At 38.4% G+C, this 22,518-nt stretch overlaps 5 protein-coding genes across 6 annotated transcripts; 2 read left to right on the top strand and 3 right to left on the bottom strand.

The window, feature by feature from the left end:
• Positions 1-648: 648 nt before the first annotated feature.
• Positions 649-1,300, bottom strand: LOC122058601 (cyclin-U1-1-like). Its single transcript, XM_042621233.1, has one exon. The coding sequence runs from the start codon at positions 1,256-1,258 to the stop codon at positions 821-823; it is 438 nt and encodes a 145-aa protein (XP_042477167.1). The 5' UTR covers positions 1,259-1,300; the 3' UTR covers positions 649-820.
• A 1,660-nt stretch (positions 1,301-2,960) lies between these two features.
• On the top strand, positions 2,961-8,538 carry LOC122059734 (transmembrane emp24 domain-containing protein p24beta2-like). Of its 2 annotated transcripts, XM_042622751.1 has the most exons (6): positions 2,961-3,116; positions 3,261-3,317; positions 3,917-4,126; positions 7,273-7,459; positions 7,607-7,714; positions 8,137-8,538. In XM_042622751.1, exons 3-6 carry the CDS (start codon positions 3,917-3,919, stop codon positions 8,271-8,273), a joined length of 642 nt encoding a protein of 213 aa, XP_042478685.1. In that variant the 5' UTR covers positions 2,961-3,116; positions 3,261-3,317; the 3' UTR covers positions 8,274-8,538. The 2 variants fall into 2 exon arrangements, with proteins under 2 accessions (XP_042478685.1, XP_042478686.1); XM_042622752.1 differs by lacking the exon at positions 2,961-3,116 and having other exon boundaries at positions 3,198-3,317.
• An 859-nt stretch (positions 8,539-9,397) lies between these two features.
• Positions 9,398-11,343, bottom strand: LOC122059733 (UDP-glucose 6-dehydrogenase 5-like). Its single transcript, XM_042622750.1, has one exon. The coding sequence runs from the start codon at positions 11,174-11,176 to the stop codon at positions 9,734-9,736; it is 1,443 nt and encodes a 480-aa protein (XP_042478684.1). The 5' UTR covers positions 11,177-11,343; the 3' UTR covers positions 9,398-9,733.
• Positions 11,344-13,586: 2,243 nt separating this feature from the next.
• On the top strand, positions 13,587-15,368 carry LOC122058906 (basic leucine zipper 6-like). The gene is made up of 5 exons (XM_042621617.1): positions 13,587-13,689; positions 14,015-14,477; positions 14,597-14,687; positions 14,826-14,952; positions 15,057-15,368. The coding sequence occupies exons 2-5, from the start codon at positions 14,044-14,046 to the stop codon at positions 15,176-15,178; spliced, it is 774 nt and encodes a 257-aa protein (XP_042477551.1). The 5' UTR covers positions 13,587-13,689; positions 14,015-14,043; the 3' UTR covers positions 15,179-15,368.
• A 1,567-nt stretch (positions 15,369-16,935) lies between these two features.
• LOC122058930 (glycine cleavage system H protein 2, mitochondrial) lies at positions 16,936-20,675 on the bottom strand. Its single transcript, XM_042621643.1, has 3 exons — positions 20,454-20,675; positions 18,698-18,957; positions 16,936-17,233 (listed from the first exon to the last, which is right to left on the bottom strand). Exons 1-3 carry the CDS (start codon positions 20,527-20,529, stop codon positions 17,105-17,107), a joined length of 465 nt encoding a protein of 154 aa, XP_042477577.1. The 5' UTR covers positions 20,530-20,675; the 3' UTR covers positions 16,936-17,104.
• Between the last annotated feature and the right edge of the window lie 1,843 nt (positions 20,676-22,518).

Raw genomic sequence — 22,518 nt, 5'->3', positions numbered from 1 at the left:
CTCAAGTTGTTCATTGGTATTTCCAGGTGAAATTCTAAATGTAGTGAATTGCCTAGCATGGCAATACTCAGTAAATTGCCTAGTATAAGTAAATCTATTCAATTCTATCTCTTCTGCCTGAAAACTTTCCGGTGTGAAAGATGAAGTATTGTAGTGAATGCTAGACGTGTCATTCATGGCAGACGAGGGCAGAGGAGAAGGGAAACCCTACTAGCATTACTCTCTTACCCCCACCTCACCCTAAAAGAAAAAAAACTTCAAGCTGGCTCAACAAGCTGATCCAAAAGTAGTTCAATAACCAAACCAGATACAACCTAACCTTCTATATGTATATCCACCAAAAACCCACCTCCCCAATTGCTGCCAAAGAAATCTGGATCATTGACGCTGGTAGCTCTCCTACTCCAGAGTCAAGACCTATCTCTCCACAAACCTAACCTCCTAACAACCTTCCACCCCAGTTTTCATTACAAATTAAAACCCTAAGATACTGAACCAGCAGTTCAAGCTCAATTTAGAACAGAACCCATGCATCAGAGCTTTGTAGATCACGACACCCAACAATTCAACTCCAAGAACTAATCAAGACACAAAGAACCCACTTGATCACCAATTAAGCCATCAAAACCCACTTAAAATACCAATTAACTTTGATCCATAACCCCTCAATAACTTGGCTTCAAATTCACCCCACTACCCAAACACAATCTCTCAATAACCCACAAAAATTAATCAATCAATCACCTAATTCATTAGCCCCAGACAAAATAAACTGTGTTGTGTGTATCTTGAGAGAGAGAGAGAGAGAGAGAGAGAGAGCTTACAAGTCATCAAGCATCTTGGATGCAACCATGACACTAGTAACCAGCAACCTATGGACGTTGAGAGAAACCACAGGCGAGTTAGGATGCCTATGCACCAACCTATCTATATAAACATACCCCACCACGAAGCAAGAAGGGCTGCAATTTGTGTAATTATATATCCTCTCCAAGTACTTTGATATGCTAATACTCGGTGCTCTTACTCCATGAAAAGCATTCAACCCCTTCCCTCCCGGCGGCGACCTCACCTCACCTTCCACCACCTGTTGTGGTGGTTGTTCCTTCAAGCCACCTCTCTGCACCACCACCAACCCATCATTTCGAGTCACCAGTCTCTCCATAACGAACGAAAGAATCATCAACACCCTCGGCGTTGTCGACTCCCCATCGTTTGGCTTCGACCGGCTCTTACCCTCTTCGCCGCCACTTAGCATTTACACCATTTTCTTCCACCCGGTTTCTCTCTCTAGGGAAGCGGCGGCTTTGATCAACAACAATATAATTTCTTTTAGGGAAGCGGCGGCTTTGATCGTGAGTTGCAGGGAAGCGGCGGCTTTGATCGTGAGTTGCAGGGAAGCGGCGGCTTTGATCGTGAGTTGCAAGGAGGCACGATCGTGAAAGGCAAGGAAGCGGCGACCGGCGACCGGCGACCGGCGATCGACCTGCCACCGACCTGCGACCGAGAGAGAGATAGAAGGAAGCGGCGATTGACCTGCGACCAACCTGCCACCGAGAGGAAAAACCGTTGAAGCGGCGAAGGAGAGAGAGGGCAGCAGCGACCGAGAGGAGAGAAGCGACGACCGTTGCAGGGAAGCGGCGACAGTTGCAGGAAGCCGCGACCGAGAGTGAAAACCTATTGCAGGCTCTCCTTAGGATTTGGGGGTTTTTGGTCCGGAGATGGAGAAAAGAAATTGTGGGGTTATGAATAGGTTTGTTCTTTTAAATTTCTAAAAGAATAGAAAAGCAACTTTTTGGTACTCTTGCAATGTATTCTTTACTCATTCTTTTTCATTGGTTCATTCCGGGAGAATAAAAAAATGAACCGGACGTGCCAAACATATTTCTGTTCTATTTACATTCCCGCAGAATAGAAGAACACCAGAAACATTCTCCCAGAGTGTTATCAAACGGCACCTAATTTGATTAAAAGTGCTCGAGTACAGATTGAAAAGCTCTCATGCATGGTTAGGTTTTTTGGGGGTAGAGGATCTTTAAAGACATGTGTCACATACGTAGGCCCCTATAGACACTATTTGGGTGATGCCGTCTATGGAGAGGAGCCGGATCCCATCAGCTTAGGGAAGAAAGAGCAATATGTGGTCCCGCTCTTGTAACCCCAAAATAAAATACCAAAATAGAAGGAAAAGGATAAGAAATAACAACCAAAGGTCAGTTTTTGGGTTTTCTTTAGAACAAACATCAAAGAATACAAGAAAGTATCCCCATTGTAGGGGTGTCAACGGTCCGGGTTGGTGCGGTTTCGGTCCGGTTCCACCGGTTTTGGTGTGAGTTTGGAAGTGATCGAAACCGACCCATTAAGGATTTATCGGTTTCGGTCCGGTGTCGGCTTCGGTGCGATTTGGGTTCGGGTTGGTACCGGTTTGGATTTATTAGGTTCATTTCGGTTTGGATCGGTTTTTTAAACCGGTGTGGAGCCATTAGGAAACAACCAAATGATGAATTGTTGAACTTCGGTTTCTTAAATCGATTTGTAACCGGGTTGGTTTTGGTTTTTGGTCTAGTTTGGATTCGATTTTCCATACAAATGTATACAAAACTATTCAAATTTTGATTTTTTTAATGAATTATGGAGTGTTTCGGTTTCTTACCGGTTTGGTTTCGGTTTCGGTCCGGGTTTTGAGCCGGTTTCGGTTTGGTTTCGGGTTCATCCGGTTTTCGGTGCGGTTCGGTTTGATTTTGGGGTTACAATACTCGAAACCGAACCGAACCAATAAGGCTTCGGTTCGATTCGATCCGGGTTGTTATCGATTCGGTCCGGCCGATTTTACCGATTCGGTTTAGGAATTGACACCCCTACATTGCGGGGCCTTCTAATTTCAAACACAAAGTCCAAAGAGGTCGTCGAGAAAACAAAAAACTTCACGGACACTCTACAATCTAGATTCAAGCCACGTCGATAGACGGTCCAGATCATCCACAACTTAGGTGGACCCCTCCTCTCCAGAGTTCTATTCCGTGTTTACAGTTTTAGTTTAGCCCCACGAACAGTAGAGCTCCCGTTCTCCCCACCGGCGATCCCATCTGCAGTCAGCAGTTGCACACCCACCCGCGGTAATCTACGAAGCTATGGATAGATTTTTTCTTTTATTTTTTTACTTGTATTTAAATTCTTGACATTGATTTCTCTTTTATGATCCAAGCTTTGCCCAACAAACAATTTGACTGCTGTTTTGTTCATCGCTGACTGTGTAATAGGACTTGGGAGCCCGAAGGTTTATACTATTCATCTGATTTCTGCAAAAATAATTAGAGGTGAATCTCACAACTCTCACTAGATTTGTGTGTTTCCTTTTTTCGCTTATATGATTTATTGGGGTTAATCACAGATCTCCAAGTTACCCTTATTCTGATATTAGTACGAGCTATGAAATTGCTTGAAAAGTCTAAGTTTTGATGGGTTTAAAATTGTTTTTCTATGTTGGTTGTGCAAGCTGATGGGCTGCGAGCTTTGAGGAGTTTTAGTTTTTCTTTTTTATGCTTCTTATTTGGATTGACCAGCCGTTCTTAAAGAGGGTTTTGGGGGTTCTCCACTCCCTGAATTTCATTATTATTGGTCTCGATATTCAATTTTCTGGGAAGCTTGGTCGAAAATGCGCTTGTTGTACAGTTTTGGCGCTGTTGGTCTGTTACACAATTTAGTGTTATAAACTTGCTTAAGTAACTTGTTTGGGCTACTATGCAAACTTTAAGGTGTACAGATTTAGAAATAAACTTTATTATCAGGCTCTGTGTTACTTATTTCTGTTATTTTATCTACCTCACAGCTTTTTGGTCACTTACTTTTCTAATTTGGTAGTTTTGTCAGATTAACCAATACTAAATATGAAATTGTTGTCATATCACATATGCAGATGGAAAAATGGTCCTCAAATTTTTTTGTCGTTGTATTTCTGGTGTTCATATCAGGCTTGCAATCAGCAGTTGGTGTAAGATTCGTGATTGACAGGGAAGAGTGCTTCTCTCATAATATTGAATATGAAGGGGATACAGTTCATGTCTCCTTTGTTGTAATTAAGGCTGACGCACGATGGCATATTAGTTATGATGGTGTAGATCTTGTGGTGAGTCTTGTTTACCCCAAGTAATTGAGTGCAGAGTTTTGCTCAAGTTTTACTGTTTGTTTCTCATTCAAAATATGTAGCCTACATTGCGTTGTGTCTTATGTTAAGGTTCATCTACTCTTCTTCTTCTTCCTTCTTTATTTATTTATCTTTTTTTGAGGGTGGTGGGGAAGTGGGAAAGAGAAAGGAAATTTTCCAGATTGGTATTGGAAAAGTAGGAGAGAAGTTTAGATAACGAATGTGATATATCAACATGAAATGTGGTTTAGCATGTTTAATGACATGGGTATTCTGTACTGCTTTGCCTTTAGTAAGTACCTTTTACTTTGCGACTTACCAAGTGTATATGAGGCTTTACCTCCTGCATGAATTTTTCAACCAGTAATGGATTTTTCTCTCAAGTTTTGGCACTGTTCTACGGATTCACAGGCCTCTTTTTAAAGGTTCATTCTTAAAACCCCAAGTAGTTCCTACTTCCTAGGAAACAATCTGTTCTCTTGTTCCTCCCTTATAACTCTATTTTTATCCCTCTGTTACAGCAGCCATTCTACCCAAACGGCTAGCCTTTTCACCCGTGTTTTCCATCAAGCCTCTCCTTTCTGCACCCATCTCCTGCTAGATTAATCCCTATAACCATTCGAACTTTGATAGACACCAAACCTTAGCCTTTAAGAAGTTCTTTTATGGTAAAAAGATTCCTGGTTGGGCAAACCATGATTCCATCCTGGTTGGCACACTTATTTGTGCCGTGTGGAAGGATGATATGGCAATCCTGGATATTTGATGTTTACGGAATGATCTAGATTGGATGCATGTCAAATTTTAGACCCAAATTCAGTCGTTTACTCTCCCATATCGTGGCAAACCCTCCCATGTATGTCCGTGCTTCCATTAATCTGTACTCTTTTTGGTAGTCTAAAAAATTCTACTGTGTCATCATGCCATGCTGGTGAACTGGGTTGAACTTGGCATGTGAGTAGGGAGGTCTCCACTAAATTTTGGCCTTATACAACTAGCCACATGGTAGAAACAGGCCTGCCAACCAGAAGGGATTTCTTGTTGGCAACCTGCTCTCGTTCTCTCTCCAGCCATAACAGACTCTAGTCCATGCAACATCACAAAACCCTAATATCTTTTCACACAATCATTTACCACGATTTCTTCTGAACCGTAACCTTAGTTTTACCTTTGTATTGTCTCAAAGTTTCATCCTAGTCAATTGTAGCTCTAGAGTAATTTGGTTTGATTTCATTCTTGAAGACTAATTTAATTGTGAAACCCAAGTGTTCTAAATTAGTTAGATACTTGATTTGTATTTTTTGTTGGCTGTGTGCTGAACTACAAAAGAAGAGGAAGGAAAAGGGTTAGGTTTATAGAATTTGAAGAAACAAATAATCCCAATCCCCCCCACCCCCCCTCACCCCAAAAAAAAAATTTTTTTTTTGATGGATTCCTGGTAGGGAGTTTGAGTGAAAAAGAGGAATTAGGAAAGTGGATCCTTTGGGATGGGAGAGTGATATGGTTTCTACATTTTAGAATAAAACTGATGAAGAGGGAAATGGGGAAGTGTATAATCTGTTAGCCTTCTCTATGGCTATGAGATCCAGTTGTGAGAAGAGGACAGAAAGGTGTTGGGTGGAGACTCGAGAAATATGTACAAACTTCCCTGCAAAATTGCATGAAAGAAAGAGGTGAGCTACCGAGTCACCAACTCCTATTGATGCAAACAAATATAACGTCCCTTAGGAAGATGGTAACCCTTTTGTTATAAAATACTCAGGGTTGGTGCCTGTGAAAAGGAAAAACCCAAACATAAGTATCTACTCTCAAAGGCGGTCTTCCACACCCTATTGATTACATGACAGCCTGCAGATGTTCATTATTTGTTTATTTAGTGTTCAAAGAGCCTCTTTAAAGGAACAAGGAGTATTTTATGAAATTTACTTCCATATGCTGGGGCATGGGGTTTATGGAGGGGAAATAAAGAGGAGGGTGCTCTAAGACCGTCCTAGAGTTCTCCCAGGAATTTGTGTTGTTATTGTCACATATTAACAAATTGGTCTTTAGCTTGTTTAATTTTTAATTGGGTTAGATAGGAATTGTGTCCCATCCTGATTTTGATTTATGAATGATTTCCTTTTTGAGTTTTATTTATATTAATATTTCTTTATTCTAATGTATAGGTTTTTCCTGTTTTTAGGGGGGGGGGTATATATGGATGCATCTACACGTGTAATTATCTTCTTTCGGTTGAATGAAAAGTTATTATTTTATTCTTGCTGATTAAATAAAAGTAAAGAATAAGAAACAAGGCACTCTTATGGGGCTGTGAGCAGCACCTGTGAACAGTAAGTTTGAGAAACGAGAATAATAATGGAGAGAAATTTGAGAGATGAAATAATCATATAGGAGTGAATTATGAGAGAACAGCATTCACTTGGCCCTGATAAGCACAGCTCCCCTCACACAAAATATATTCTTTGTTCCACAACTTCCACTAAAACAGTAGGGGTTACATCAATTTATATAGAAGTGTAAAAAAGTTAGAAACTCTTCTAAGAGAAATGTCCTAACTACTTCAGGACTCCTAATTTGAGTCTTTCTTAAAGAAAAATAAACTATTAAAAATAAGCTAAAAGAAGTGGTCATATATTTATCTGACACACTCTGTCTTCCTTGACCATGTGGACCCTCTGGATATGAATTGTGAGGGACTTTCACCCGTGCGCCCATTGGGTTGGAGTGGGAGATTCCAATACGTGAGAGTGGCATGTAGATCCCCTCCCCTAAAAAATAAACTCCTAGTACTTTTTTTGACTCAACATAGGACACATTAAAGAATAGAAACTAGACTTTGTATAGTTAACCTTCCTCATGCTACACTTTACTAAACTCTTCAAGAAAATTCGTGTTCCCCTAGGTCCTAATATTTGGGCCTAATAATGAAGCACACTCGACAAAATACAAGGCCTATATCCAAATAACATCAAAACAGGCTTTGTTCTTGCCTTATGATTGCATTATTTCCTCAATGTGTGATCTCTATGATATATTGTTATATCTGTTTCCTCCAGAGAAACATGCTTGGCTGGGGATCATTTGAGTTTTAATTCCGGAAATTAATCCCAAGGTTTTGAAATCGTCAGGTAAAGGGACCTCTAGGTGATCAAATCCATGATTCGCGTGACAAGACAAGTGAGAAGTTTGAATTCATTTCTCAAAAGAAAGGGCTTCACCAATTCTGTTTCACTAACAAGTCTCCTTATCATGAGACCATCGACTTCGATGTACATGTTAGTCACTTTACTTACCATGATCAACATGCTAAAGATGGTAAGAGAGCTGAGTTAATCCCCCACCCCCCCCCCCCCTCCCTCAAAAAAAAAAACCCCCTCTCTTTTCCTGGGGTGTGGGGATTTTTTCTCAACGTTAATGTGGACTTCTGGGAATTTCTCTCTTAACTTTTGTGAATGTGTGCAGAGCACTTCAAGCCCTTGTTGGATCAGATAGAGAAGTTAGAGGAATCTCTATACAACATACAGTTTGAGCAGCACTGGCTAGAAGCTCAAACTGATCGCCAGGCAATAGGTCTGTCTTAGAACTCTATATTTCCTCTTTTCTATCCTCGAAGAAAATAGAACCCTTGTCCTTGCTGTGATGCTATTTATTTAGTGACCAATTCAGTATTCCACTAGTGAAATCGAGTGTGCAGCCCACATTCAGAGATGTCTGCATATCTCATTGATTTCCCACTTGTTTAGAAGTCCAAAAAGATGTTACCATCAGAACGGAGTAGGCAGAGAGACAGCCCCCGTATGCTAAGCAGAATGGTATAGTAGATTTATCACTTCCAGTAAATGAGGAAGGACCTGTAAGAATATTTCGCTTTGGAAGAAGCTAGTTGCACCTTTCCTTGTAAACACAAATCCAAATGGATAATTCATTAAGTTATGTAATGAAGGTTTCATTGGTTTTCAAGAACTAACTGTGTTCTTGCAATCGGACTGCAGTGAATGAAGCAATGAGCCGAAGGGCAGTCCAGAAGGCCGTATTTGAATCTGCAGCACTCATTGGGGCCAGTGTTCTCCAGATTTACCTCCTGCACCGGTTGTTTGAACGGAAGTTTGGCACATCCACCAGAGTTTAAAATTTAAGGTAGCGTTTAGGTTATAAAAGGTTTATGTACTTATTCCTTCCCTCTCAAGTTCAAACAGAAAGCTACAGTTGATAGAAGAAAAACAAAAGCAGAGACTCTTCTGGCCCAATCCAAATGGGATCGGATTACACTCTTCTGGACCCCATTAAGATACTGATTCCTTGTTTTAGTACCCTGGTGGATAGCAGTCTTTCTGTGTGGGATTTTCAAATTTTGATGCATTTGGCATCGAGTAGTTCCTTTGTTGTGGTCTTTATAGGCTTCAGCTTTTTTTGTTGTTGCTATATACTGATGTGGGCTGGCCTTTTTTTTCCTATTGCTGACGATAGATGGCAGTTAAAATCAACCAAAAATGTCATATAACAGGGCTAAGAGTATGCAATACTAGTAACTAGATATTACAGTAGCTATAGATATTACAGTTCCACCCTTTTATCTGAATAGTTTCAGAATTAAACATCTTCAGTGTTTTGTAGAAACCATGATTAGTAGTAGCATCAAACCAATGAACAATCTCTTGAAAGTCAATCTAGACCTCTTGTGTCTAATATCCCATCTGGTATTTTCCGTTATAATCCTTGTTAGATTCCCTTGAGCTGCACCTCTTGCTCGCATTCTTGTACATCTATAGTCTATATATGCCCACACAAAGTTAATATTGATTTGATTTCTCTTTCTTTTAATTCCCTTACAACAAACATAGGCTTACAACAAACATAGGATTAAGTACCTGGTAAACAGCAATTCCCAGGAAAAGTACGAAGCTCATATGGAAGCACATGCAACTCCGCAAGTGCTACTTTGCAACGAGAAGGAAGCATCCAAACTTCACATATCAAAGTCTTAAATCCGTTTCAAACACAAGCAGAGGATAAAGTACTCCATTCCAGATTCTGCTAGGGAGAGTATCTTCAGCACTTGCAAGGTGCCTAATAATTTGTTTCACCTTGTTTATTGCTCCTCTATAATAAAAAAAGCCTCTTGTATTAATTGTTTCGTTTGGGTATTTATATCAGGGACCAATAACCAGCGACATGAGAGTTTACAATAAATTTTCTCTTCAGCAGTCCAAAATTGCAGGAGAATAGAAAGAAAGACAAATAATGAAACAAAAATGGAATAAGTAGTATGAAAATTTCAATTAATTAAAAGAAATCAAAGAAAAGAAGACTGGAAGACAAGAATCAAATCAAAATCCCCTCACTCTCCTCTGCTTACAGTGAGCAATCAATACTCGATTAATAGCTTAACACTGATTTCTCCATCCAATTCAAAACCGAAATTCGATGAAGATGACGATCAAGCATGGAGGGAGGGATTAAAAAAAAAAAAAAAAAAAAAAAAAAATCCTATATATATTATGAATCAAAATTTCAAAAACCAAAGAAAGACATGAGATCAAAACAAACAATCAAACATCATCATCACCGTGGCCGACTATTCGGTTCTAATTAAGCCGCTGCTGGAAGATCCTTAATCCAAGCATCCAATGGCTTCCCAACCGAATACACAATGAACCCAATCTTCCTCAGCGCCTCCACATGAATCACATTCCTTCCGTCAAAGATAAACGCTGGCTTCTCCATTCCATTATAGATCTTTTGATAATCCAGAGTCTTAAACTCATCCCACTCGGTCAATATACACACACCATGAGCTCCCATGGCCGCCTCGTAAGCACTCGAAGTCAAAGTTACATTCTTTTTGGCCGTAGGACCAGTGGGCACCAAGTGCTGCGGGTGATCCCAATCGAACTTGTGCGTCGCCAGATCTCGCCCGATCTGATCCTCCGTCACCTGTGGATCATAGATCGAGAGCTCCGCTTTGTCCCCCAATAATCCATCACACACATCAATCGCCGGCGTCTCCCTAGTATCACCGGTATCCTTCTTGAATGCGAACCCAAGAATTGCAATCTTTTTTCCGGATACAGTATTAAACATCGACGACACCATTCGATTCACGAATCGAGCTTTCTGGTAATCGTTGATCTGAACCACTTGTCTCCAGTAATTGGCCACCTCGGTCAACCCATTGCATTCACAGATGTAGACGAGGTTGAGGATGTCCTTCTGGAAGCAAGAACCGCCGAACCCGACGCTCGCATTTAGGAACCGCCCTCCAATCCTCGTGTCCTTGCCAATGGCGTAAGCCACCTCGGACACGTCTGCACCAGTGGCCTCGCAGAGGGCAGACATGGCATTGATGGATGAGATCCGCTGCGCCAAGAAGGCGTTGGCAGCGAGCTTGGAGAGCTCAGCGGACCAGAGGTTCATGGTGATGATCTGATCCTCTGGAACCCACCTGGCATAGACAGCTTTCAGGGCAGCAACAGCCTTTTGGCCCTCTGGGGTCTCTCGGCCGCCTATAAGGACACGATCGGGATTCGTAAGATCTTCAATTGCAGTACCCTCAGCAAGGAACTCAGGGTTAGAGAGGATCTGGAAATTGATGCCTTTGCTGTTATGGGTGAGGATCTTTTCGATTGCTTCTGCAGTCTTGACTGGAACCGTGGATTTCTCGACGACAATCTTGTCGGATTTGGCCACATCGGCGATCATTCGAGCGGCGGATTCCCAGTATGTGAGGTCAGCGGCTTTGCCGGCACCGAGACCTCGTGTTTTGGTGGGAGTGTTGACGGAGACGAAGATAATATCGGCTTCAGCAACGTGTGCTTCGACGTCGGTGCTGAAGAAGAGGTTCTTGTCGCGGCAGGAAGTGACGACTTCGTCGAGGCCAGGTTCGAAGATGGGGAGGCGATCACTGTTCCAGGCGTTAATGCGGGGAACGGAGATGTCAACGACGACGACTTGGATGTCAGGACATTTGTAGGCGATCATAGCCATTGTTGGGCCACCCACGTACCCAGCTCCGATGCAGCAGATCTTCACCATTTCTAAATTTCCTTCTCTTAGCTCTTCTTCTTCTTCCTTTCTCTTCCTCTCAATGGAGTCTGGATGGCAAGTAAGAGAGAGCGAAGGGATAAGCAGATTTTAAATATCTTTCTAAGGGATGGTGAGGAGGATACGTCGGAGGGACAGGGCCACGACCGATGCGCTGAGTGTTCAAAAATTTTTGAGTTCCTCTGCACGTACGTGCTTGTTGCATATACAGTCAGAGAATGCCAAGTGTCTATTCATTGCCATTTTAAGTCTATAAAGTGAGTTACTTGGCATCTTCTGACCGTATGTGTAGAAGATCCAAAACTTATTTTGTTACGGTGGGCGGGCACTTTCAGGGTGTCAAATCGGACGGGTTATCGGGGCGGTTCTTCATCAGTCGGGTCCCTTAAGGCAGAAAAACGTTCCATATGTAACCAAACGTAGCCTCACAAAATTTTTAGTGAAGGTAAGATTCAATCTTGATTCTTTTAACGGTTCGGGGCATTCAAAGTCTCGATCACCAATAAGCATTGGTGATGGACATAAAACTGCGATTGGATCCACTATTTGTATAATCATTTAGTTGAACATGTAAGCATTAAATATTTGTCTGTTTTTTCTTTTCTTTTCTTTTAAATTTATCTTTTTTATTTTTAAATATATCTCTCATTACCCTTATAATGATAATAAATTGAATGGGTGTTGGATGCTCACATGTTTAACCACGTGATCATACATCTTCTTTTTTTCAGCAAACAGGTGATCCTACATTCAACCTCCATAAAAGTCCGTTTATTAACTCTTGGTTCCAAATTGATTATTTCTTCATCTTTATAGGACATTTTTATTTTGGTGGTTCATTCTACAATCTATATGTACTAAGGTTTCTTCAATAACTCCTAAATTTGACTTTTCTTTTACAAAAAAAAAAAAAACCTTGACTTTTCAAATATATTTAAATTTAAAAATGAGCATGAATAACATGTTCAAGTCGTTTATAGAGATTTAGGCTACATTTGGTAGTCATTCAATTCCATAAACATCATATAATTTTCAATTTATGTATCAAAATACCGTTAAAAAAAAAGGGTCTTTGATGAATCTGTTTTAGGAACAATTATCCTATTTATTATTATTATTATTATTATTATTATTTATTTTTGTATTTGGAACGAAATCAAAATGATGGAACAAGGTTTCATCATTCCATCATTTTGCATTTCTAACATTTTTTTTTTCTTTTTCATTCTAAAAAATCGAAATACACCAAATTGACATCATACACTTTATTTCGTTTTTTGTTTCCATAGAAACTTTTTTCTAGATAACTACCTAAAGCAGCCTTAATGTTGAAAATGAGTTTAATTGGCAACTCTACTGGATTTTTTTAATAGATATGTTATTTTTATCTTTATAGGACATCTATTGTATGTCTTGGTGGTCCATTGCTATTGCCCATATGTACTTACGTTACCATAAGTAAATAAAATACAACCTAAAACTCCAATTATAGATCTAGTCTTTTTTTTATTATTATTATTATATTTCAAATTGGAAAATGAGTAGGACTGACGTGTTCAAGACTTCAAGAAGGTTATAAAGATTTAATGTGGAAAAAGTGAGTTTAATTGGAAACTGGGCAGGACTCAGTTATACTGGATATTTTTGTTTTCTATAAAAATTCTATTAACAAACATGCTATTTACCTTTAAATGGCATCTATTGTTGTGGCGGTCCATTGTAACTATCTATATATACTTAGGTTACCACAAATAAATAGAAACACAACCTTGTACTTGTTAGTAGGTAACACATGTAAACAAAAACACAATGGACAAATCCCCTTACAAATCTTATTTCAATTATATTTCAAATTGAAAAACGATTATGATTGACATAGTCATGTAAATTATAATGATTTAGTGTGGAAAATGAATTTATTTAGTAAATTCTGCAAAATGTAGCTCCAATGTTCTCACCAAATAAAGCATTCTAGTGAATCGCCTAATTCTTACAATGGTTGAAATGATTTTTATTTTTATTTCATATATTAAAAAAAAAAAGTATGAATCTCTATGAAAAATTCAACAATCCCAACCCCCACCCTCTATTTTTTTTTTCTTATATTTGTTCATCTTATATATGTAATTTTTTTTTTTTTTAATGTGCTCATCTTCTATATCTATGTGCAATACGTTGTATCTAGTTCAAATCTTGATATGATTTATGGATAAAAACAGATATGTTTGAGGCGGGATTACACCAAGGGCACATTTAGAACGTAGTAATCTACCTAGTTAAGAATTTTCTATCTATTTCAAATTCGAGAACCAATACGATTTTACTTGCGGTTTTTGAGACTAAATGACTGGCAATATATGAATGTGTTCTAACATGTGGTTTACCATAAGAAACACATTCTCCGTTCTCTCTTTTGCAATAGCGAGGAAAGAGAAACACATTCCCCGTTCTCTCCTTTGCAATAGCGAGGAAAGCAAAGCTACAACCAAGAGAGTACATCCCTGGTTAGTATTCAAAGGTGTCAATGGAGAAGCGAACGATTTTCTTCTCTTCTAAAACTAGTATTGAAATTTTGAATTTTTTTTTTTTATCGATAAAGTTTTCTTTCACCAATGGCTGAATGATGGAACAGTTCAGATGTGACTCCATCACTTTCCACCTCTCCCCTCCCCCTTCCCCTTTCCAATTGTATGTGGTCATGATGGCCATGGTGAATGTGGTCTTAGAAAAACTTGGTCCTTTTTCTTTTTTCTTTTATACATAAAATGTAGTTTTATTGTTGTATCTATAGGCTGCTGACCATTTTTTCTTTCTTACTTTTCTAAACAGAAGTTTGGGATTTTGCTGTATTGGTAACAATGGCCAGAAAAAATAACATTTCAACCATCGATTTGCCACCTAAGTACCCAAAGCCAATTGGAAGTTCGATGATGAACCGAATCCAAAGTAGCTCATCATCATCATCAACATTTCTCAACATTATCGAGCTTCCAATGGATATGAATACATATTTATCACATTATGAAGCAGATCATAATCATATATATCCATCGTTTGGATTAATGAGTGGTACAATCAATAAACTCGCCGCTGACATTAGTATGGTACCACAAGGAGTAGTTGGGGATCCCAACAACAATGGCATCAAAGATATCATATTGCTCTCCGATGATGATGGTGATGATAATCATATTATTCCATCCCTACTAGATTTCATCAACAATCCTAGACAGATTGACTACAAATTGAATCGTAAAATTGATCCTAAAGTGGATCCAAAAAAGAAAAAACGGTACACCATGCTTGATCTCCATAACTTCAACTTTTATTGCCTCTTTTTTTTTTTTCTTTTTTCTTTTTTTTATCCTAGCTATAAACTAAATTTTTATAACTTTTCTTCTTCTCTTATAGGATCTTATCAAATCGAATATCTGCACAAAAATATAGGATGCGAAAGGTGGAATATGTTGCTCAACTTGAGCAAAGAGTGAATGCATTACAAGTAAAAAAAAAAAAATCAATTCTTGATAAATACTCCCCTCCTCCCTCCCTCCATGCAGAGACTTTTTGTTTTTGTTTATATATAAGTCTGAACTTTGTTATGATATCATTTATATTTTTCTCTGAATCTCTTCTACAGACAGAAGTAGCTTTGTTGATCTCGCAAGTCTCTAAATATGATCTCAAATTTTGTGAACTTGTTATTGAAAACCACAACATGAGCGAAAGAATGGACGAACTTACAAGTTTGAAACAATCTGAGGAAGGTAAGATGATTTAGAAGAAATTTTGTATACCTTAATTACATAATATGAAACTACATAGAGTTATTACAAGCAATAATTGAAGTAAATAATTGTTCTGTTTGTAGTTCAATCTGTGATCTTGACTGAAGAGAGAGATTGGCTGAACGACCTCCTTCGAGAACAACAACAAGTGTTATTGCAGACACTACCATCAATGTCATTTCAGGATCTCCTTGAATGGCCATAGATTCTTAAACTCCACCAGATGCAAGAAACTCGATCATCATTTCCTTCAAAAACATAACCTACTTTATTTGGTCATTGTTCAGCGTACCATAGTATTCCCTTTATCATCTTGTTTAATTGCATTATGTTCATCATTAATTATGGCACTTCTTCGATATTTCTTTTATTATTAATTGTTCTTGTTCTTCTTATGCCTTTAAGAACTCTTTGCATGCCTCATCCTTAAAAAAATCTATAGATGACCATCCTCTTTTATGCCACATGGAAGGGTGATAAGGATCCACGGTAAATGATTTAGGTTGATCACGTATATCAGATTTTATTCTCAGATTCAATCATATGACATCCCATTATTACAATATGCACTTGTATTTTTCAATCATATTAATTGTCATGCATCCTTCCATAGCCTTAGATATATTTTTGTTGACTTTATTTTACCTGTTGGCCAATTCATCTTGTTGAAACTTAGTATATATAAGGGTCTTGGGTCAAACAAACCGTTCATATTTTTGTTAACTTTATTTTACCTGTTGGCCAATTCATCTTGTTGAAACTTAGTATATATAAGGGTCTTGGGTCAAACAAACCGTTCATACACGTTGCCAATAGTTGGCAAATATCCTTCTAGACATGCTGTGAAGGGTGCTTGTTAAGATGTAAGTGGATGTCTGTACAGGGGTGCCACATCATCTTATCGATTTCATTGTTGATTTACACAAATGTCAGATTCTAATTTGGTCCATGTTTCAAGACGGAAGAATGAGAAGCCCGAAGAGTATGACGTGGATGTACTCAAATTGTCTACAGCAAGTGATGAGGTGCAGTGAGCATCTAACTGCTGAGGGGGCTGACCATGTACCCCAGCTGTCCAATGCTCACTGGACCTCACCGCGGACAATTTTGATGCTGAGCCTGTTGGCATGCCAGAAAGGCATAGACACCAGACCTAGGTTGCCACCTAAGGCTGGCTTAAACTATTTTTATCTCTCCTTTCAACGGATAAAAATAACTTGGCTTGCCTGCACTCCTGGGTCTTTTGTCATTCAACTCATATGGTCATTTTTTACTTCCACAGAATGATCTAGTTTGCCTTGCTCTGTTGTTACTCATACAATTTTGTGAGCTTCATGGAGAGATGAATTGCAGAATTTTTAGGACTACTGCAGATCCAACCCAGACATCTTATGCAAATTTCAGACATCTTTAGCTAAATTGGGTTTAGTCCTCTGCCATCTCGACTCTCGGAAGTAGGGTCTGATTTGCCAAAGGATCTCATTTGGTGGCTTATCTACAATCTTCTAATATTTTAAAAGGGGCGAAAGCATTCCTCAACGGCCAATTGAGACAAGCTCAACGACCCAAATATCTATTATATGCAGATTAGATTACATGAGTCCTAGATTTTGTAGACTCCAAGGTCCCCTGCATACATGTCAATGTTCAGTTCAAGTGGCTTCATTAAAAAGTTGGGTCTTAATAATATATGTGAATCCCATGCACATGGGAATACTCATTTTGCAACAAAAACAGTTCAATCTTTTTTGTAAAACATTTCCATCTATTTTGTAATTCGAGTACTAACAGGGATGCAAGAGTGGGTTTTGAGAGAAAATGACAAACAAGCAGCAACAAGAATTGTCGTCTTGTTCTTTAGAATGTAGAACTTAGTAATTTCAATTTTATATTCAATATTTCTAGAGGAAACTGGAGTTACCTCTATAGGTTCAGAATCAATCTGGCAATGAAGCAGGCATAAAGACGAATCAAATTTATTCTCAGAAAGACAATTCCAACTTAAGATCCCTACAACTCCACAAATTAGAAACAAAAAGAGAATGACAACTTGTGTTGAAGATAATATAAATGAAGAAAAAAAATCGCACTTCGGTCGCTGGCTATACTTTAACTTGTGGCCCTAACCCGGTCAGTGGGCAGCATCTTCTTCTTCACAGAACTTTGAGTACTTATCGGAGTCCATCAAGGAATCCAGCTCACCCGGATTACTCATCTCAACCTTTATAATCCATCCATTTTCGTATGGGCTGGCATTAACCTAAATCAGAATATTTACAATGCATGTTAAAACACAGTTAAATTCAATGAAATAACCAACTCTACAAGAGTGTTACAGAAACAGCAATCAAAACCCAGAAAACCTACTTTCATTATGTTTCAAAGTAGAGCGAGAACAAGGAAGATGATCAGAAGAGTTATTTGTAAAGATGCAAAAGCAGGGAACCACTGAGGTAATCATTTATAATTCATGCAACACATGAAGCCTAGTGTTTGTTTCATATTGTAAAAAAGGAAATAGAATCCACTCTGAACGAACCTGTCCCATCGCTAGCTCACTATCAACCATTACAAGGGTAATGTTCAAGGTAACCCTTCATCCTGGTTCACTAGAAGCCCAGTGTTTGTATCATATTGCAAAAAGGGAATAGAATCCACTCTGAACAAACCTGACCCATGGCTAGCTCACCATCAACCATTACAAGGGTAATGTTTAAAGTAAACCTTCATCCTGGTTCACTTCAGCTGGCAGTATTTGAAATAAAAAATGCAGAAGCAAGGACAACTACAAAAGAGGAACCCTCTTTTCAGAGTACCACCATAAGCAGCAATAGCTTCTCACCACGATTTACAACACGGTTCTGGTTTCATGGTCAACAGTCACCAGTTTCAGGATTTTTTGTTTCAGCAATTTTTCAAATTTCATATCTTCACAATTCATTACTTCATTGGAGATGCTGAATAGGCATTGAATATTTTCTAGATGTCCCAAACCTGATTTGTGATGTAGCAAAAGACTAAAAGCAATCGAAATATAATATTACCAAGTCTATTCATCAATATTTCACCATGAAATTCGCCTCGACCCAAGCCCTAGACAACAATTTCAAGATTCAGCAGACTCAAAGAGCCCGTGATAACTAACATGTAACCAGTTCATGGCAAACAAATTAACAGATCAAGTACATTTGGGATTACATTTAAGAACTTCATATAGTGCAGCTTACATATTATTGACATTGTTAGTTCCAAAATCTTGCCATGTCAGACATGCAGATACACCAAGACTGCTAATTTCTATATAAATCTACAACTATTCTTTGCATGGATTAAATTTGTGATAGGCTGAAAACCTGTGTTCAAAACAATAAATGTCAAAGGGATCAACCATGGCCTAATAGACGACATTACATATGCAATACTACTAAACTGTAAGACAAGAAATTTCAAAATGGAAGAATGTCAATAACAAAGTAAAATTGATTGGTGCTTTATTAGTAGATTAAATCTGTAACCTATCCAGCTTGTGACTTTACCAGAACCCTGGTAGGACCATTCAAAGTTGGACATGGTTAAACAAACATGGTTTCTAAGAATTTACTAGAAGAAGTATCTCATACTGGAACCATCTCACAAAGACAAGAATTCTGACAATAAGTTCACTATGTTAAAAGTCATTTGCCAGAGTATTATCATGCAAAAAATCTGAAGTTACACAACTCACCAAACCCGGAGAGTTGTTTAGTTCTTCATTGACTTCAACCACTTTCCCTGAAACAGGGCAGTTAATATCGCTGGTTGCCTTTACACTTTCAACTGCACCAAAGCCGTTTCCCTGTGTCACAGAAGCTCCAACTTCGGGCAATTCAACATATACAACATCCCCTAAATGGTCCTGTGCATGGTCAGTTATTCCTATGGTAGCAGAGGTGCCTTCCACTTTGGTCCACTCATGGGTGTCAGCATATTTCAGATCCTTGACAACTGCAAAAACGAAGGACAAGTTACTAACAGAATGAAAATATGGCAGGGTAAGCCGTTCCTTCCAAAATCAGTTAATTTCACTATATTTCAGTAGATAAAAAAAATTTTTAAAAGCAATACAGATTCCATATAAATAACATGTGACCATAAATCTGGCAGATCCTGTCAATGGCCCATCACCAGGATCAGCAAGGAGGAATACCATGATAGAATATCAATTGGATGAAAATATTAATCCTCAATGGCATATGAAGGTTTCTCCAGAACAACTTTTCGGTTGATTCACACCTTTTTAGTATCAGCTGGTTATTGTATCATCTCTAAACTAAGTTGAATGTATTTGTCCCTTTTTTTTCATAGTGGAAAGTATCTATAATGATAAAAAAAATTCACGCACGAAAAGAAATGGACTTTCTGAATAACATCACATTATTTAGTCCATATCACTATAAAATAAAACCTATGTAATTGGTGTGCGCAAATTCCTGAAAACAAGCATGCATACAGACTATTAATATATTACAATATCTGTTTTCACATTAATTATGCAATTAGTCACGGACAAGGAGACCCAAATGGTTTTGTTTTCATTAACAGCCAGAGAAAATGGGTTATCCAGTAAAATTGGCAGTATGTGTCTGAAAATTGAAATCAAAATGGTGACTGCAGGACCAAACTTCAAAAAATTGTGTCTTTATTTCCTTTCCTTCGAAAAAGGAATTCAAAATAGTGTCTGACAAATTGAAAAATCACCTTAATCTTCATGTTTAGAGTCAAAGTGTATCCTACCAACTTCCCACATAAATTGAATAATCTATAACGCTGCAAGCAAGGGCCCCTAAACCTAAAATCATGAAGCAGGATATTATAAAGATAAATAAATGCAGCATTAAAATCTGACTAAAGAAAAACATAAAGTTATTGAAACAGGGCTTCAAGGCTAATAACATGTGTTTATCAGGAAAAGAGGTGGGGATGAAGGGGAATATTAATCAATGAAAAAGGTAATCTTGGACTAAATTACAAGATGCTAATGTTTCCTTTCTTTTCCTTTGACATCCAATCAAATACATAAACACGCCAGTATCAATAATCAGAACGCACTGCAGGATTGCCGAAAAAAAAGTCTAGTATATTATAAATTTCAAAACTCGGATTAGTCAAGACGCCACAGGAAATTATACAATACCCGTTTCAAAAAGTTAAAATCTGTGTGGGAATTATCATGGATCTAGCAATACAACACACCCCTGAACAAGATCTACATGGTTGATCACTTTATAATTTTTTAGTTCACTGTTTGTTATTCTTTTCATAATAGCCAGATATCATACCCATATTCCCAAATCCATAAATAACATGATTTATAATTTATTCGGCAGAAACAAAGCCACTCTCATACAGAGATCCTGGGATAAGAAGCAGCAGCCCTTGTGGGAAGGATAGATATAGATATAAAAGCGATAAAGAAAGAGATATAAAGGTTAATAAATTACCAGAAGCAAATCCTCTGTGACAAACAGAGAGCCTAAGATAAGAAGCAGCCCTTGAAGCCCACAACCTCGACGCCATGAGTGTCTCTCTGTAACTCTTGCTTTCCTCTCAGATTCTCACTATGTATGGGGACTGGGGAGTCTCTTTTCTGTCTCCCACTCTATTGGCCTTAACCTTTACTTCAAAAGTTATTAATAAAACACAATTTGGACGACTGTGGTGCCCTCCTACCAACCCCAAAGTTGGTACCTGCTTGGCATTCTTAATTTGCTTATTTTTGGGGGTTTTGCCCAATTCTGCACCGAGTGCGGGGGACCAGTAATGCAGTTAACTGATCAAACCAAACCAAACCAGTTTCTAATAAACCAGAACTTGGCAATCCAATGGGTGCAAATACATTCAGACTCACGATTGTCAAGTCTGAACTATCCATTGATCAGAGTTTTGAAATACAGAATCAGGATCTGAATTAATCCCGGTGGATCAGATTGTAATTTCTTTTTTTTCTTTTTTCTTTTTAAGGATTGAATAAGCTGGATCTGCAGGAATTGGATCGATCCCAAATCATGAAACCCTGCTACCATTATGTTAAACCACTCAACCTAAGGAATTGTCCAAGGGAACTTTACTCATACACACAAGAGGGGGTTGAAATCGTTTGTAATTCCGATCTCGTACAATTCCGTGCAATACCACCTTCAGGTGGTGACACGTGTATTCTCTCTCTCAATGGTCCAGATCTTGTACAACTAATAAAACATTAAATCAGTGAAGAGGCATTTAAATCAGATCTGGATCATTGCATTGGTATCAATACACGTGTCACCCCCTAAAGGTGGTATTTCACGAAATTGTACGAGATCGGAATTGCAGATGATTTTTTTCCCACAAGAGGGAAGGGGATGTGAAATCACACTCATTATAGCTTTTTTCCAAACAAAATGTAGAATACACTCTCTCTCTCTCTCTCTCTCTCTCTCTCTCTCCACAAAAAAAAAAAAAAAAACTAACTCACAATGCCAGAGCTATTTGAAGTTACAATAGGTTAGAATCTTGAGTCCTTGACTACTTGTAATGATGAATTCACAAAGGTTTTCATCACCTGTTGAGAAGGAAGAATCTTTTTACTACTAATGATTTGATCCCATGATTGAATTCAAGTATTATTATAAATTCCTAAACCCTACTATATAAGGATTAAAAACACCCTTCCTAATCCCATTAGACAAGATCTGATGACATTCCTCCTTTTTTGGTAATAGTTGGGCCCTTCTTCAGGGAAGGGATGGTTAATAGAAAATGATGGGAAGAATCAAAATGTTATAGATTGAAATAGTGAGGATCATAGTTGTCATGACATCTCGCCTTGACAACTATGAGTGCTTGAGTCAATTAATGGCTGACTTTTGGTTCTAAATAGAATAATTGGGATTAGGTTTGATTGAGGAATTAGTGCTTCCAAACCAAATGTTGGTCATCTTGAGCTGGCCCAGTCAACCCAATTTGAGACAAACCCGGTTTGGGTCAAGAAACCGTTGGTGTTTTATTCTACACTTCTCCCTTGTAGTTTCTAGGAGTATGAGGATAAATATTCCATGATGTGGAGTAGGTGGATTCAGTATATAGATGTAGAATCTTAGTAATAGCTTTTTGATAATCACATCACAAGTAGGAAGAAGGTCAGAGGTCCAAATTCACCTAATTTGACGTAAAATCCAGTTAAGAAAAGGGGTTCGTCCATCCAGTAGGATTGTGGATTTGTGGGGCAACCTTTTGTTGGGCTCTTCTGTTATAGGCGATTGGGCTGGTGGTACTGAACTCAATTCCCAACCCCATTCAAAATTTAGATTTGGTTGTGAACTTAACAAAGCATCTGAGAGACTCAGACTGAATACAAAATTCTTGAAAATATTTATCAATCCAATTGAATGCAAAAAACGAGAGAAAATGTGCACCTTTCCATATGTCTCTGTAGATCTTTCTTCATTCTCTTCAAATGTCTACTCTGCTTTTCGGGTATTTCTTCCCTTCCCTTAACCCATCAATATAAGCATTGTACACAGCTAC

Source organism: Macadamia integrifolia, chromosome 13 (genome assembly GCF_013358625.1).
Source record: "Macadamia integrifolia cultivar HAES 741 chromosome 13, SCU_Mint_v3, whole genome shotgun sequence".
NCBI lineage: Eukaryota > Viridiplantae > Streptophyta > Magnoliopsida > Proteales > Proteaceae > Macadamia > Macadamia integrifolia.
Note: the sequence above shows the minus strand (reverse complement) of the source record. Positions and strands in the feature narration are given on the sequence as shown.

What these genes read in the sequence shown, in the direction of transcription:
- LOC122059734 (XM_042622751.1), top strand. Translation starts at nt 3,917, where the DNA reads ATGGAAAAATGGTCCTCAAATTTTTTTGTCGTTGTATTTCTGGTGTTC. An exon ending in ATGATGGTGTAGATCTTGTG is followed by an intron (nt 4,127 to 7,272) that starts GTGAGTCTTGTT and finishes TGAAATCGTCAG; the next exon opens with GTAAAGGGACCTCTAGGTGA. An exon ending in AACTGATCGCCAGGCAATAG is followed by an intron (nt 7,715 to 8,136) that starts GTCTGTCTTAGA and finishes ATCGGACTGCAG; the next exon opens with TGAATGAAGCAATGAGCCGA.
- LOC122058930 (XM_042621643.1), bottom strand. Translation starts at nt 20,529, where the DNA reads ATGGCGTCGAGGTTGTGGGCTTCAAGGGCTGCTTCTTATCTTAGGCTC. An exon ending in TCACAGAGGATTTGCTTCTG is followed by an intron (nt 18,958 to 20,453) that starts GTAATTTATTAA and finishes TCGTTTTTGCAG; the next exon opens with TTGTCAAGGATCTGAAATAT. An exon ending in TAAACAACTCTCCGGGTTTG is followed by an intron (nt 17,234 to 18,697) that starts GTGAGTTGTGTA and finishes ATTCTGATTTAG; the next exon opens with GTTAATGCCAGCCCATACGA.
- LOC122058906 (XM_042621617.1), top strand. Translation starts at nt 14,044, where the DNA reads ATGGCCAGAAAAAATAACATTTCAACCATCGATTTGCCACCTAAGTAC. An exon ending in AAAGAGTGAATGCATTACAA is followed by an intron (nt 14,688 to 14,825) that starts GTAAAAAAAAAA and finishes TCTCTTCTACAG; the next exon opens with ACAGAAGTAGCTTTGTTGAT. An exon ending in TTTGAAACAATCTGAGGAAG is followed by an intron (nt 14,953 to 15,056) that starts GTAAGATGATTT and finishes TTCTGTTTGTAG; the next exon opens with TTCAATCTGTGATCTTGACT.
- LOC122059733 (XM_042622750.1), bottom strand. Translation starts at nt 11,176, where the DNA reads ATGGTGAAGATCTGCTGCATCGGAGCTGGGTACGTGGGTGGCCCAACA.
- LOC122058601 (XM_042621233.1), bottom strand. Translation starts at nt 1,258, where the DNA reads ATGCTAAGTGGCGGCGAAGAGGGTAAGAGCCGGTCGAAGCCAAACGAT.